Here is a 12,700-nt window from a genome sequence, read left to right as displayed (position 1 = left end):
TCTCTCCTCCCACAGGCGGGCATCTCCTAAGCTCTAAAGGACCCCAGGAGACTTGCAACCAGGGAAGAATGGGCTGTGGCAGCTCGTCTCAGGCTAACCCCTTGAATCTGTCCCCAAGGCCCCCTTTCTCTGACTTTCCAGAGAGCCAGGGCAGCCCAGCCTCAGCTCTCCTGTTGCTGCTTCTGTGCTAAGCCCTTTCTTGTCTTACTGTCCCTAGCTTTTTTTTTTTTTTTTAATTCTCATCTGAGGATATTTTTCCATTGCTTTTCAGAAGTCCCCTTTCCTGTAACCCCAGGACGTGCATTCTCCCCTCTTTTGGGCCTTTTCCTGGAAGACATTATTCGACCTTTTAAAATGTTTGCATAAACAAACTCTATTGCTCTCCGGAGAGCTTTTTCCTTTGAACGTCTGTCCGGGCCTCACCATTCCAGAACTGCCACACCTCAGGCCTTGACCCTTGAATGCAGAAGTAGCCTCAGGTGTGACTACTGGGAAGAGGAAAGAAGGAAGAAGAAGAGAAGAGGGCCTCAGAGAGAGGGGGGGTGCAGGCCTCTCCACCAGGAAAAAAAGTGCTCCCAGTAGGAAGCTGATGCTGATTTAAATTTCAAAGACAATAGGTAAACACCCGACGCCACCGTGGCCAAGCTGTGATAACAACACTGCAGGGTCTTTGAGAAGATTGCTTTATAACACTTGCCTCCCCCCACCCCCACCGCGCCCCCAGACTCCCCATCACCTCCCCTCTCTGCGGTTCTCAGCCACAGCTGACCTACACTCCCTCTCCAGCTTCTGGTTTCCAGGCGAGGGTGCCCGAGGCTCTGGCCCGCGGGGCACGCGAGCACGGCTTCGCTATTCTGTTTCCAATTTGCAGGCTGAAGGTAAAAGTACACTAATTACATCCGCGCTGGGAGCGGGCGCGGAGGCGAGCGGCGGAGGCAGCGGCCGGGCTGCCTGTTGCCCAGCAACGACCCAGCCGCAGCCGCCTGCAGAGCCGGGCGGGCAGCCGGGCGGGGGCGGAACCTGAGCGGAGACCCGTGAGACCCTCTGTTCCACCCTGAGGAGCTAAGAAAGACTCTTTTTGATACTGATACTGGAGATCAACACCCCCTCTCCCCCTACCCACCACCCTCCTGCTTCCCTCCACTTCTCCTTAACCAACAAAGGAAAGCAAGCCAACCTTCCCCAGGGCTGCCTGGCCGGAGTTGCTTTCCTAAAGAAGCAAAGAAGCCTAGCCTCAGCCTTCAGGCCCAGCAGGAACAGTGCTCTGCAAGGCCAGGCAAATTCCCCTTGGCTGGCCCGGAGGCCTGGTAGCCGGGGAGGCCGCAGGTGGTCAAGTGTAGGTGGCAGCTTTCATCATAAGGAGAACAGTGCCCTCTGCTGGCGGTGTCTTGGAGAGTGACAGTCACTCGGCTCCTGGGCCCTCCAAGTCTTGGTCTGTGGTACCAATACCCAACACCTATGGTGCGCTTATTCGTGCCCTCTGAAATAATAACGGTGTGGGCAGGAGATAAACTGGGGCACGGAGACAGGGACAACATGAAAGGACGGGCGCGGTTGGTGTCCATTTACTCTGGTGGCTCCCCGATCTCACAGGCGAAAGCAGAGAAGCCTTGTACTTCCCCATGGGAAAACCCAACTCAGAACCGAAGGGCAATTTAACCGGACAATGGCAGACGCTGCTCCCCAGGCCCATTGGGGCCTGGGAGTGCTTTGTCTAAAATACACTATTTCCACTGGCCTAATGGACCCCACTAAGTGTATTTCTAAGAATATCACAATGGGAGAATGTGGTGGGGCCTGTACAGGGCAAAAGGCAGAAATAAGTAGATTCCATCCAGAATGCATCTAGAAGCCAGCTGCCCTGCTAGACTGAGAATCTTGGAGCAGAGGCTCAGCAGTGTTCAAAGCATAATGTTAGAACCCGAAACTGCCTCAGCAGGAGCCCCATATGTTTTTTATAAAAAGGCACAATGTGAGCATTGTTCTGTGCTCAATAGCACGACTGTTATAACTAATGCTTTTGCTATGAATACGACCATTTAAAATTCCCAACCAGTTGCACTTAGTGACAATACGCATCGGAAAACAAGCCCAGAGCAGAGATTTCTCACTTTGGGGTCAGTTGGCTTTAAATACACATACACATGCTTTTTAATGTGCCCACTGAAAAACACACTGAACGTGCGCATGAACCATGCTCTTCTCCCTGGTGTTTGCAGCTACAAATGCTAAAGATTTTCACATGTATATTTGAGAACTTAACATTGATTTTGTGTATACTGGGTTGATGCACAAATAGAGGAAAGTGCCTGTCCTGTTTCTCCCTCTAACTCCCCCCGCCATCTCCAGCCCACTCCCAGATCAGCATCTCTACCACACAGCTGAGCTGCCTCGCCAGGCCCCCATGCCTCACCTTCTGCTCCCACCCCCAACTACCCTCCTCAAGCCTGGCTGACCCAGTGAAGTCTCCAAAGGAGAGTAGGATAAATTCAATTTTGATAACCTAATTGGAAGAGGAAGAAAGCTCTTGGAATGAATGTCCCCAAATGTCCAAGTATACTGGGCATTTGTCAGGGTTCCCAGACAGCAAAGCACTTCAACTCATTTTCCATTTGCGGACTTTATCCATTGACTCTTGAAGGGAGGCGGTACCCCACTTCCACTACTGAGGTTGGGGGCTTGGGTAAAACCAGCAAAGGAGACCTGGACTTAGCCAATGAGGCCTCCGCTTTGGTAGCCATGCAGTCACCGGAACAGTTAGGGATTACTGGTAGCGGTGGAGTTGAGGGCCCAGCATCCCCCTGGTCCCTCCTGTTTCTAAACCTGGTTCTCCAGTCTTCCTAGCGATTCCCAGACCTTACCGATATCCTCCAACAAATCCCTCTTCTGCTCTAGTCAGATAGGGTTGGTGTCTGTAATCAGTGAACAACATCCTTACCCCAAACTATGTTTCAGGTGACATACACACTTCTCACATCAAATTTTATTGGGGGGGGGGGCCAATTTTGCATCTTAAGTTGAGACTCTGACTTGTCTCCTCTCCCTCTACCCAACCCTGACCAAACCCCTCGCTTGTCCCCAAAAGGGGGAATACTGCAGTTTTTTAAACCCATGAATTAATTGCCAAATAATCCACAAAACTTGGTTGAGGCCACATGACAATACTTAGAAGTTTCCTGGGAGGGCCTGCCCTGGGTCATTCCCACCCCTAGGGTAAAGCACCGAATAAACCAGCGTCACCTCCAGCTGTGTGGGTGAAAGTGAGGGTAATGCTCCCCACCTCCACCGCCCTTAACTAAATAAACAGAGGGGAGAAGGGAGGTTTATCCGGAGGACGGGTCCCTGGGGGCGAGGCCAGCCTGGGAGATGGGGGTTGATGGCCAAGGCCGCTCCTCACGGCATCCAGTTGGTCCTGAAGGAGCCGGACCCGCTCGTCCAAGCTGCGCTGCTGGGCCAGGACGGCGGCCTTGCCGGCCAGGAGCGCGCAGTAGGCGCGCAGCTCCCTGGCGGGCAGCGCCCGCACCAGCACTTCGCGCAGGGCCCGCTCGCGCCGCGCCACGTGCTCCTTCAGCTCCCTGGCGTCCTCCTCCTGCCGCTGCAGGAGCGCGAGTCGCTGCAGCAGAGAGGCCTGGAGCCAAAAGGAAAGGGCAGCGTGAGCCGGGCGAGTGCGCTTCGCCGCCCTGCTCTCCGGCAGCCCGAACGCTTTTACCTGCTCCTCAGGGTCGCCATCAGCCCCCATTCGGGACAGGGCGTGGCGCACGCGAGCCAGGCGACTGCCCAGTAGCAGCAGGAGGCCAAGCACGCGCTCCAGGTCGGCCATGAACCGGCTGAACCGCTCTAGGTCGCGGGGCGCACAGGCCTGGCCAACTGCGGCCTCCAGCGCCGCGCCGCGCCTGGCCCAGGTCTGGGCGGAGCCCTCCAGCTGCTCCTGCTCAGCTTGAAGGTCCCGCAGCATCTTCTGGAGGAGGTCCGCTAGCTCCACCTGCAGGGAAGGCGCGGGTACTTAAGGCGGGGCCAGGCCCCTCACGTCTCAAGGCAAATTCCAGTCTCTTGTCCCATCCACCTTCCATCAGCCCCACAACACTCACTTTCTTAGCTTGGATGCTTCTCTTTGGCTCAAGCAGACCCTGGCCACATGGCTGGTCAGGCACAGGGTGAGCGGTAAGGTTTTCAGGCCTTGTTTCTTCCTGAGAAGTTGGCAGGAACTGGGTGGAGCTTGATAGATGGGACCTGGGGACAAAGCCAGAGCTCCCTGAGCTGTCCTGCCCCAGACTGCAGGAGCTTAGAATCCCCTGAGTCCCTGGTGCCCCTCACTCACCCTGGCTCAGAAATACCAGCAGCCTCCTCTCCAGCCTTGGCACAGGCTGGCCTCATTGCAGCCCAGACCTCAGCTAAAGGAATCAACCCATCCAGCAGATCCAGAGGTGGCTCTGGGCTGGGATAGGACATGAGAGTGTCACTCAGAGAGGGATCCAGTCTGGCAAGCTCCTGAACCAGCTCCTCCAGGCGCGGACTAGGCCATGTTGGCCTGGAACCAGCCTGGACAGTGCCCCAAACCAGGGCAGTGTCATCAGGAGGCCCTTGGGTATCATTGCCTGGAGGTCCCAAGGCATCAACTGGGAGAGGTTTGAGGGAGTCACTCCCTGCAGCTGCAGGGGAGTCAGTCATCAGAAGTCCAGTGGAGTCAATGGTTGGGATGTCACCATTTACAGTCCCAGGGGGGCTACAGCATGTGGGCCAGCAGTCCTTTGCTCCTGCAGTTTCTGGGCACTCATGGAGGGGGTGCTCTAGGGGGACTGTAGCTGGGTCAGGCCTCTGGACACTGGAAGTGGAAGAGATAACGAATCAGAAAAAGTTGTGGCCGAAGACCACTTGCCAATGGCAACCTCCCACCACCCTATCACCCAGATTCCCAGGCTTCAGCTAGGAGAGGGTTCCCTGCCTCTCCAGCATTTCATAGCCATATATGGAAAGGGGGTGTCTCACTCTGCTTGGAAACATATTTCACCTGGCTGGGAGCACCAGGGGTGTATGGGAGACTGGAGATGACCTCATTCTGACCAGCGGGGCTTCTTCCAGGAAGACATCATCATCAGGGAGGGAAGGGAGCCGGGCAGACATAATGCAGGTCTCTGGGACCCTGTGCTCACAGTCAGTGGGACTGCTCTGGGGACCCTCCGCAGGATACACCACTGCAGCTTCCTTCTGAGTCTGGAACCTGGAGGCAGAGACCCCCACACTGACCACAGTGACCAGGAAAGAAGCTCTTAGTTCTGCACCATAGAAACAGTAAAATGTTGCGGGGGTGGGGGGCAGTTGGAGTTTTGGTTTGCAAAAGACAGTGTCCAAAGACTCAGAATGAGGGCAGGTAGGAGGCCTTGTCTTTTCTTGGGCAAGAGCCATGAGAGCTGCCTCCTCCCAAGAGTGATCCACGTCTCTCACCTGGAATGCTTGGTCTGAAACAATGGTCTGGGGAGTTCTGCTCCTTGAGGAACAGCCTGGAAAGGCAAACAGGTTGGATGAAATGTGGCTCACGTTTTCAGTCTCCCAGATGACCCCTCACCCCACCCCAAGCCTGCAGCTCTTCTCTTCCATACCTGGACAATGGGCATGGTTCCTCCTGCACCTCCCCAGGGACCCAAAACTTCCCCTGAAGCGCTCTGACTCCTTCGAGCAGGCCTGTAGACGTTGTCGAGCTTCAAGGACCAGGGTTCTGGGTCCACTGTGCCTCTCAGCGATCTGATCTGGTGACCTTCGAACTCTCCCAGCACCTGATGCTGCAGTTCCTGGGTCTCGGGCCTAGGGAGGCCAAAGCTGGAGCAGGCCCCGCCCGAGCATTCCCCGACCATCCCACCGCCCCGACCCACGCGATCCAGCTTCCCTGGCTCCGAGAAGCACCACTTGTGCTGCTGGTTGGCAAGGCGGCCGCGGCCGGCGGTTCCAGGCGCGGGAGCCCCGGAGCGCGCCGGCTCCCCTTCCCCGCCCGGGTGGCCCAGCGAGGCGGAGCGCGGGTGCGCCGCCGGGGGGCGCACGGGGGTCGCGGGCCGCAAGCGGGCGGGAAGACTCATGCGGAGCTCCTTGCGCTGGAAGGACGTCTCCCGGAGGACTCGCCGCTGCGCGCCCTGCAGCCGCTGGCGGTAGGCAGCCCGCGAGGCCGGCGGGCTGGGCGGCTCGGCGGCGCGCACCGCGGCCCCCGCCTCGGCCGCCAGCGCATACAGCAGCGGGGTGGCCTGCCTGCTGAGCGGCCCCGGGCCCCCCTGGGCCTGCGGGGGGCGCGGCCCGCTGCGCGCGGCGGCCGCGGGCCGGGGCTGCGGGGAGGCGCGGAGGGCGCAGGCGGCCGAGGCGGGGGCCGGGCCGCCCCACACCACGCGCACGTAGTCCCAGTCCAGGTACGGAAGGAGGTCGGTCTCGGGCGAGGGAGTGCGCGGCTCCGCACCGCCCGAGGCCGCGGAGAAGGAGCTGTAGGCCGAGTCGGCGCGCACGGACATCCGCCGCAGGTCCAGGCTGCGCGTGGACGAGGCTGGGGACACGCGGCCGCCCCCCGCACCCAGGGTCTCCATGGCTGCGCGGACGAGCGCTGGGCCAGCGAGCTCGGTAGGGCCTGGAAGAACACAGCCGGCCTGATGGGTGAGGGGCGCAGGGGAAGGGCTAGGACAGCCTGCTGGCCCCCCACACGGAGAGCCAGGCGCTTACAAATCCCCTCTCGTCACAGTCTCAGCGCGGGCATGACCCCCAGGTCAAGGATGGCTTGGGCGGTAGGCCCAAACCCAGGGAGCAACTCTGGAGGTTGAGGGTCTCAGCTCAGGGAGAGGACCTGGGCCCTGGCCCGCTCCCTGCTGAGGCCTTCCTGGCTGGTGCCCCCTGGAGCGCTGAGCGCCGACCCAAGCTCCTTCCCTCCCCAGCCCTGTCGCACCCTGGCTCCTTCCTGGCGCTTTGTTAGCTTCTCCACAGGCTCTTTCCCTGATACACAAAGATCAAGACCGTTTTGAGATCACTGGGGAGCCGAGAAAGGAGACTGGAAGACCCAGGTCAGGTGGCAGGCGCAGCTTCACAGCCATCGGCCCTGCCTCCATGCCAGTTATGTTCCAGGTGCTTTATAGAAATATTTATCTTCCTCCTCCCAACTGCTATCTGCATTTTACAGATGAGGACACCGAGGTTCTGAGGGGGAAATGATTTGCCCAGGGACACACAGCTGGTGAGAGGCAAAGCCCTGTCTGGAATCTGGGCCTGCCTCCAAGCTTGCTGCAGCCAGATCAGTTTCCTAGAAGCAAACCCTGCTGAAAGCCAGTGTCCCCCCACCCCACCCCCACAGCTGCCTGAAGCCTCCAACACGACCCAAACCACTGTGGGAAACAGTCGCCCCCACCTTCCCTCAAACTACTGGCAGATTCCGGAATAACAGATTCCAGAATAAGGGTCCCTGCTTCTGGAGGCTGCCTTTTGTCTCACCCCCCCCCCCCCTTTTTAATCCCTACCAGGGGATATTTTTTTCATTGCTTTTTGAGAGAGAGAGAGAGAGCACGCAACATGGATGTGAGAGACACATTGATTAGTTGCCTCCCACGCTGGCCGGGACCAGGGCCAGGGGAGCCTGCAACTAAAATACGTGCCCTTGGCCAGAATCGAACCTGGGACCCTTGAGTCCCAGGGCCAACGCTCTAACCACTGACCCAAACTGGCTAGGGCTGTCCTGCTATTCTTGCACCTCCAACAGGGCTCAGCTTAGAGGTCTCCTGACCTTTTGGGATCCCTCCAGTGTCCTGAACTCCCCCCAGGGCATCACGCATCGCTCTGTGCTTTCATTGTTGGCTTGCCTATGATTCCTTCTTCCCAGTCCCACCCAGAGCTTCCTGAGGACAGACCGTGTGTGTCCTCATCTCTGGACCCTCAGTACCCAGCATGTAGTTGATGTTAAAGAAATATGTGTTGAATGGCAAGGGCAGGAGCCAACTTATAAGGAGTAGATGGGAGAGAAGGAAGAGGGCTCCTTTGCTTCTGTCCCCTCTCCTCTCTAGTAGTCTTTTCTGGCTCAGACTGGGTGAGGCAGTTGCCACCACAGACACTGACCGGATTTCTCATGCTTTAGTAGGAACCAAAAAAAGCAAGTAAGCACAGCTTGGAGCAGGACTGGCCAGAAGTCTATACCTCCACATTGCTGGAGTTGGGTGGGTGTGCCTGGGTCAGGGGTGAGAACAGCTTTGAGTCTTGAGAAACTGGGGCTCCTTATGGGTATGGGGGCTTGGGGAGTGGGCTTGCCTACCCTGAACTGCTTGGTGGGGAGTGCAGAGGAGGGTGCCCCCATCTGGTGTAGGAGCTGAAAAGCAGGTTCATCTGAGCCTCCTGGACACTATTTGGAGCTCAGGATCACTCTCCCACCCCCTTCCCTGAGACCCCAGATGCTACAGATTGCTGGTCAGGAAACGTAGGGAGGTTAGTGGTGGGAGGATATGGTGTTTCCTAAAAGGGAGAGGGGCTCTCAGCTGACAATCTTGGGACCAGACCATCTTGACTTCACCCACCTGGAGGCATCTTTATGCCCACTAAGGCCAGCCCTGCAGGTTGGGCCTCATACTCAGGCTTGGGGACCTCTTTTGCAAAGTGTTTCCACTCTCTGGACTTCAGGAAGACAAGAAACTACTCTGAGTAGCAGCCCTGCCCCAGATGGACAGTCACCTCCTCTAGGAAACCCATCCTAGCTGCCGGACACTAGCCCTCTCGCTTCCTACTTTTCTGGGCCCAGCTTAGAAGCACCCTGGCTCATGACACCCATGCCTGCCCAAGTTGGATTGCTGCATCTACAGGCATGGTGACTGTTCAAATACAAAGATGTTTCCTCAAAAAGGCCCTGAAAATTCTATCTTATTTGTGAGTCACAGTGAGACAAAGAAAACTCAGAGTTCACCAAATAAAAACAGCTTGGATAATACAAGTGTGGGTACATATCTATTTTCTTACTGCTCATCTCAAGGATGCTTTTGCAGTGCTGGCCCCAGCAGGCTGACACCCATGCAGGATGCTCACACCTTTGCAGGACCTGCTATGCCAGGAGGGTCCAGCTCCTTTAGTATGTTTTGGGGCCTCGGCACAAAGAGTAAGGAGTTTTCACACTTGTCTGGCTGCAGGGAGCCTCTTGCAGTCCAGCCAGCCCCTGTGGCTGGGGGTGGCCCAGCCCAGGAGCCCTAGTGTCAACGTTAGTGTCAGCTGTGGGCTGGGCTGCAGAGCCAGTGCCTGCAATGAAGTCCAGGGGCTGTAGCTCAAAGAGCTCCCAGAGCAGGAGAGCAGCATGGACTCCCTGCTAGAAAACCACCAGACTGGGGTCCTGTAGGGATGGGAGAGGCTATTTGCGATATACTTGTCACCTAAACAAAAGAGCAAGACAGGAAGGAGAGAGAGATGACTTCAGCATGCAGAGCTGGGGGCCTGGAAGGTGGAGGTGCCAAGCTGAGACGGGGACCGACCAAGGGGTCCAGTGCTCATTCAGTCCAAGGCCTGTGGGCTTTACAGTGTTTGTGGCAAGTCTAGCAGTTGAGGAGCTGGGATGTGGGTCAGGACCTCAGTGGAGAGGTTGGACCAGGCCAGCAGGCTGACCCAGGTTTTCAGTTAGAGGTTGTTAGGGAAATAAATGAAGACAGCTTCCAGTGGGCAAAACCCTACCAAGGCAATGGGCGCAGATCCAGGTAAGGTGACCAGAAAGGTAGACAAACGCACAAGACCAACAATGGTCAGGAATGAAGTCCTATCTCTCTCAAAGGCCACCTCACATCCGACCTCTCTGTGGAGAGGCTCGCCAAGGGGACACTGCTGCAAGGCAGTCTCCCTGCCAGACTGCGTTTCTGGGTCCCGGGCAGTGTCTTGCATTCAAGCACCGCAGACTAGGTCTGGCGGGGCAGTCATCCCGGAAAGTCCCTGGGCGCTCCCAGTCCCCAGCGCCCCTCCCCCATTCTCCCAGGAAATGCGGGATGCTGGTGACACCTGCAGGAGCGCGCGGCGGCGTGTCGTATCACCTACCCGAGGCTCCGAGCGCCGAGTCCAGGCCCCGGAGGGAGGGGAGAGGCGCAGGCCCGGCGACCGCGGGGGGCGACCGCGTCACGTGCTGCGGCGGCGGCAGATTGGGGTCCCGGGGAGGCTGGGCGCGCCGCTGGCCGCGGGCCCCGCGCTTCTCGGCCTTTCCTGTTGGATTCGCCGTCGGGGCGGGACGACTCAGAGGCAAGCTGGGGGGGTGGGCCCGGATTCTCCAGCCGCCCCGTGGCCGAGGGGCGGGAGTGAAGGGTCGCGGAGTGAGGCCCTTTGCGCGCCTGGGCCACCCGCGGGCTCCCCCTCCCTGCAGCTCCCGCGGCTCTGCCGGGCTCGTCCCCGCCCCCAGCCTTCGGCGGAGCGCCCCGGCGACCAGGGGGCCCCTGGACTCGCGCAGACCGGCCTCGGCGCGGGACGCGCACCTCCGCACCCAGCGGCGGGGCGGGCCCCCGGCCCCCGCCCCCTTCTCGCCGCCGGCTAGCCCTGCCCCTCCCGGGAAGCGGGGGGCGGGGGGCGGCCCCCGGCGCTGCGCGATCCGGACGCCCGCCCCGCCGCGTACCCGAGCTCCGGCCGGAGGTGCTGCTGGGCGCCCGCGGCCGCGCGGTGACATCAGAGCCCGGGGCGCCGGCTCCGGACCCCACCTCCCGGCCCGGCCGCCGCGGGGGAGGCGCCACGTCCGGCCACCGGGGGCGGGCGCGAGGAGCGGCCCCGGCAGCCGCCCGCCCCTTCGTGGTGTCCGAGCGCGGCGGCCCAGCCCCAGGCCCAGGGGGCGGGCACCAGTTCCCCGTCGGCCACAGGCCCCTTGCGCTGGGCCGGAGAAGCAGGAGCGCAGCGGGAGGAGGGAGGCGCACGCCGGGCCTCCAGGCCTCCGGGCCACCCCTTTCCTTTCACGCTTGGCCAAGAAAACAGACCCTCCCGGGGCTCTTGCCTCTGTCCCTGCCCCTGAGGACAGTTAGGTTTGGATGGTGGCGCACTTCTTGACCAGCTGTGCAGATGCCCCCTTTCCAAAACTCTTCCAAAGCTCTTGGACTCCCTCCGAGGGCTCTTTTCCCCTGTTTTTTGCCCCCTTTCTTTCCATTTCTTTCACTACCCTAGGCTAGGCCGTCCTGGCCAACCACCTGGACCGGAGAGGGGACTGCTGACTTGTGTGTGCGCCCCCGCTGCCCCCTCAGTGGGTCCTGTAGGTGCTGGGCCTGGGTAGGGTTCACCAGCTGCGTGGAGCTTGGCTGTCAAGGTCCTCTCCTTGACAGGGCACCTCTGTCTCCAAAGAATGCTCTGCATTCACCCGCCTCTGTGCTCCACACCCGCTGCGGTCCTCTGCCTCTCCCGCCCCCACTTTCCACACTTCTAGGAATAGTGGTTCTGCCTAGCAATGCCAGGTCCTTGGAAGGGGGCAGGGCCCTTCGCTGAGCCCCTTCAGCTCCCAGGTCTCTCTGCTGTTGATGTGCGCTGCCCTGGCCCTCCCACAGAATCAGCGTGCCCGGAGCAGGGACCATGACCCTCATCTTGGCATGCTTCCATGATCAGGTCTGTTGGTGGAATAGCTGGGACCCAGATCTCAGACCAGGGCCAAGGCTGCTGCCTTCTGGGAGCCTGGGGAACTGTCTTCTAAGGTGGGTCTTCTGAAGTGGAGGCGGCAGGCATCTGAGCCTGGGTCCTGATTGGTGCCCTTCTGGCTCTGTTCCTTCTTCAAACACCATCCTGACCAAGCCCTCAGCTTCAGCTGGAACTGGAGCTGTGGGCTCAGAAGCTCTTGGTTTTGAAAGTTTGCCCTTTTAAGACCCTGATTCACATGGTTGGTCTCAAAGCAGTATCACAATAGAAGGGTCACAACCCAGCAACTAAAAGTCAATTCAAAATTGCTCAAGTTTTTAATTTATATTTTAAACTTTATATTTAAAAGAAACATAATTCTTGAAAGCCATGAAGTGGACACAGTGTCCACAGTTATTTTCATTATCTCACTCCACCTTCCTGCCCCTTACTTCTCTGGCATGTGCTGCAGAAACTCTGCATAATTCCCAGAAAACGGAAATCCTGCCCACCCGCTTCTCTGCTGGCCTCCTCTTTTGAGAAAGAGAAAAGCCGCCCTGACTTCTGGAAGTTGGCCTGGTGCTGTCAGCTTGACGTAGCTAGGAGCTCACCTGACATGCATAGTCAAGGATTTGGTGTTCCCCTGTTGCACCTAAACAATTTCACACAATTAATATCAGACAAGGCCTTCTGTAACCAGGATGGTTCAAGACAAAAAACGAGACAACTCTTGTTGTCAGATCTGGACACAGATAAACCACGAACATTGTCCATGTCACAAAAATGACCAAACGTCTTTATGTCCTGGTTAATAGGAGTGACTGCTGTTTCTTTACTAATTGCAGCTTTCGCTTTGCTCTAGTCATTTCTCTTTCTAGGTAAGATTTACTAATATACCCAATCAGGGAATTACTCTTGCTTCCTGACAGCATCCGACACTGAGAAAAGCCCTGCTTCCTTAGCTCTCTCCAAATCCACTAACACAAGCCCAAATCCTGTAAGTCCTTTCTAACACCCTCTTATCAAGTTGGCCCAGGGTTCCACCCCAGGCCGTGTGTTCCCCCTCATTGCGATAAACCCAGTTTGCTCAATTGGAGGTGTCGTCTTGGCTGTCTTTGCCTGGAGGGCATTGGCACTGCGTGTTTCCTTA

At 58.2% G+C, this 12,700-nt stretch overlaps 1 protein-coding gene across 1 annotated transcript; it reads right to left on the bottom strand.

The window, feature by feature from the left end:
• Window positions 1–2,382: 2,382 nt before the first annotated feature.
• On the bottom strand, window positions 2,383–10,209 carry SHROOM1 (shroom family member 1). Its single transcript, XM_087816388.1, has 8 exons — window positions 10,012–10,209; window positions 5,598–6,601; window positions 5,443–5,498; window positions 5,009–5,218; window positions 4,319–4,822; window positions 4,089–4,230; window positions 3,710–3,982; window positions 2,383–3,628 (listed from the first exon to the last, which is right to left on the bottom strand). The coding sequence occupies exons 2-8, from the start codon at window positions 6,558–6,560 to the stop codon at window positions 3,296–3,298; spliced, it is 2,481 nt and encodes an 826-aa protein (XP_087672514.1). The 5' UTR covers window positions 6,561–6,601; window positions 10,012–10,209; the 3' UTR covers window positions 2,383–3,295.
• Between the last annotated feature and the right edge of the window lie 2,491 nt (window positions 10,210–12,700).

The sequence above is a fragment of the Miniopterus natalensis genome, chromosome 4, assembly GCF_054644295.1.
Source record: "Miniopterus natalensis isolate mMinNat1 chromosome 4, mMinNat1.hap1, whole genome shotgun sequence".
Lineage (NCBI taxonomy): Eukaryota > Metazoa > Chordata > Mammalia > Chiroptera > Miniopteridae > Miniopterus > Miniopterus natalensis.
Note: the sequence above shows the minus strand (reverse complement) of the source record. Positions and strands in the feature narration are given on the sequence as shown.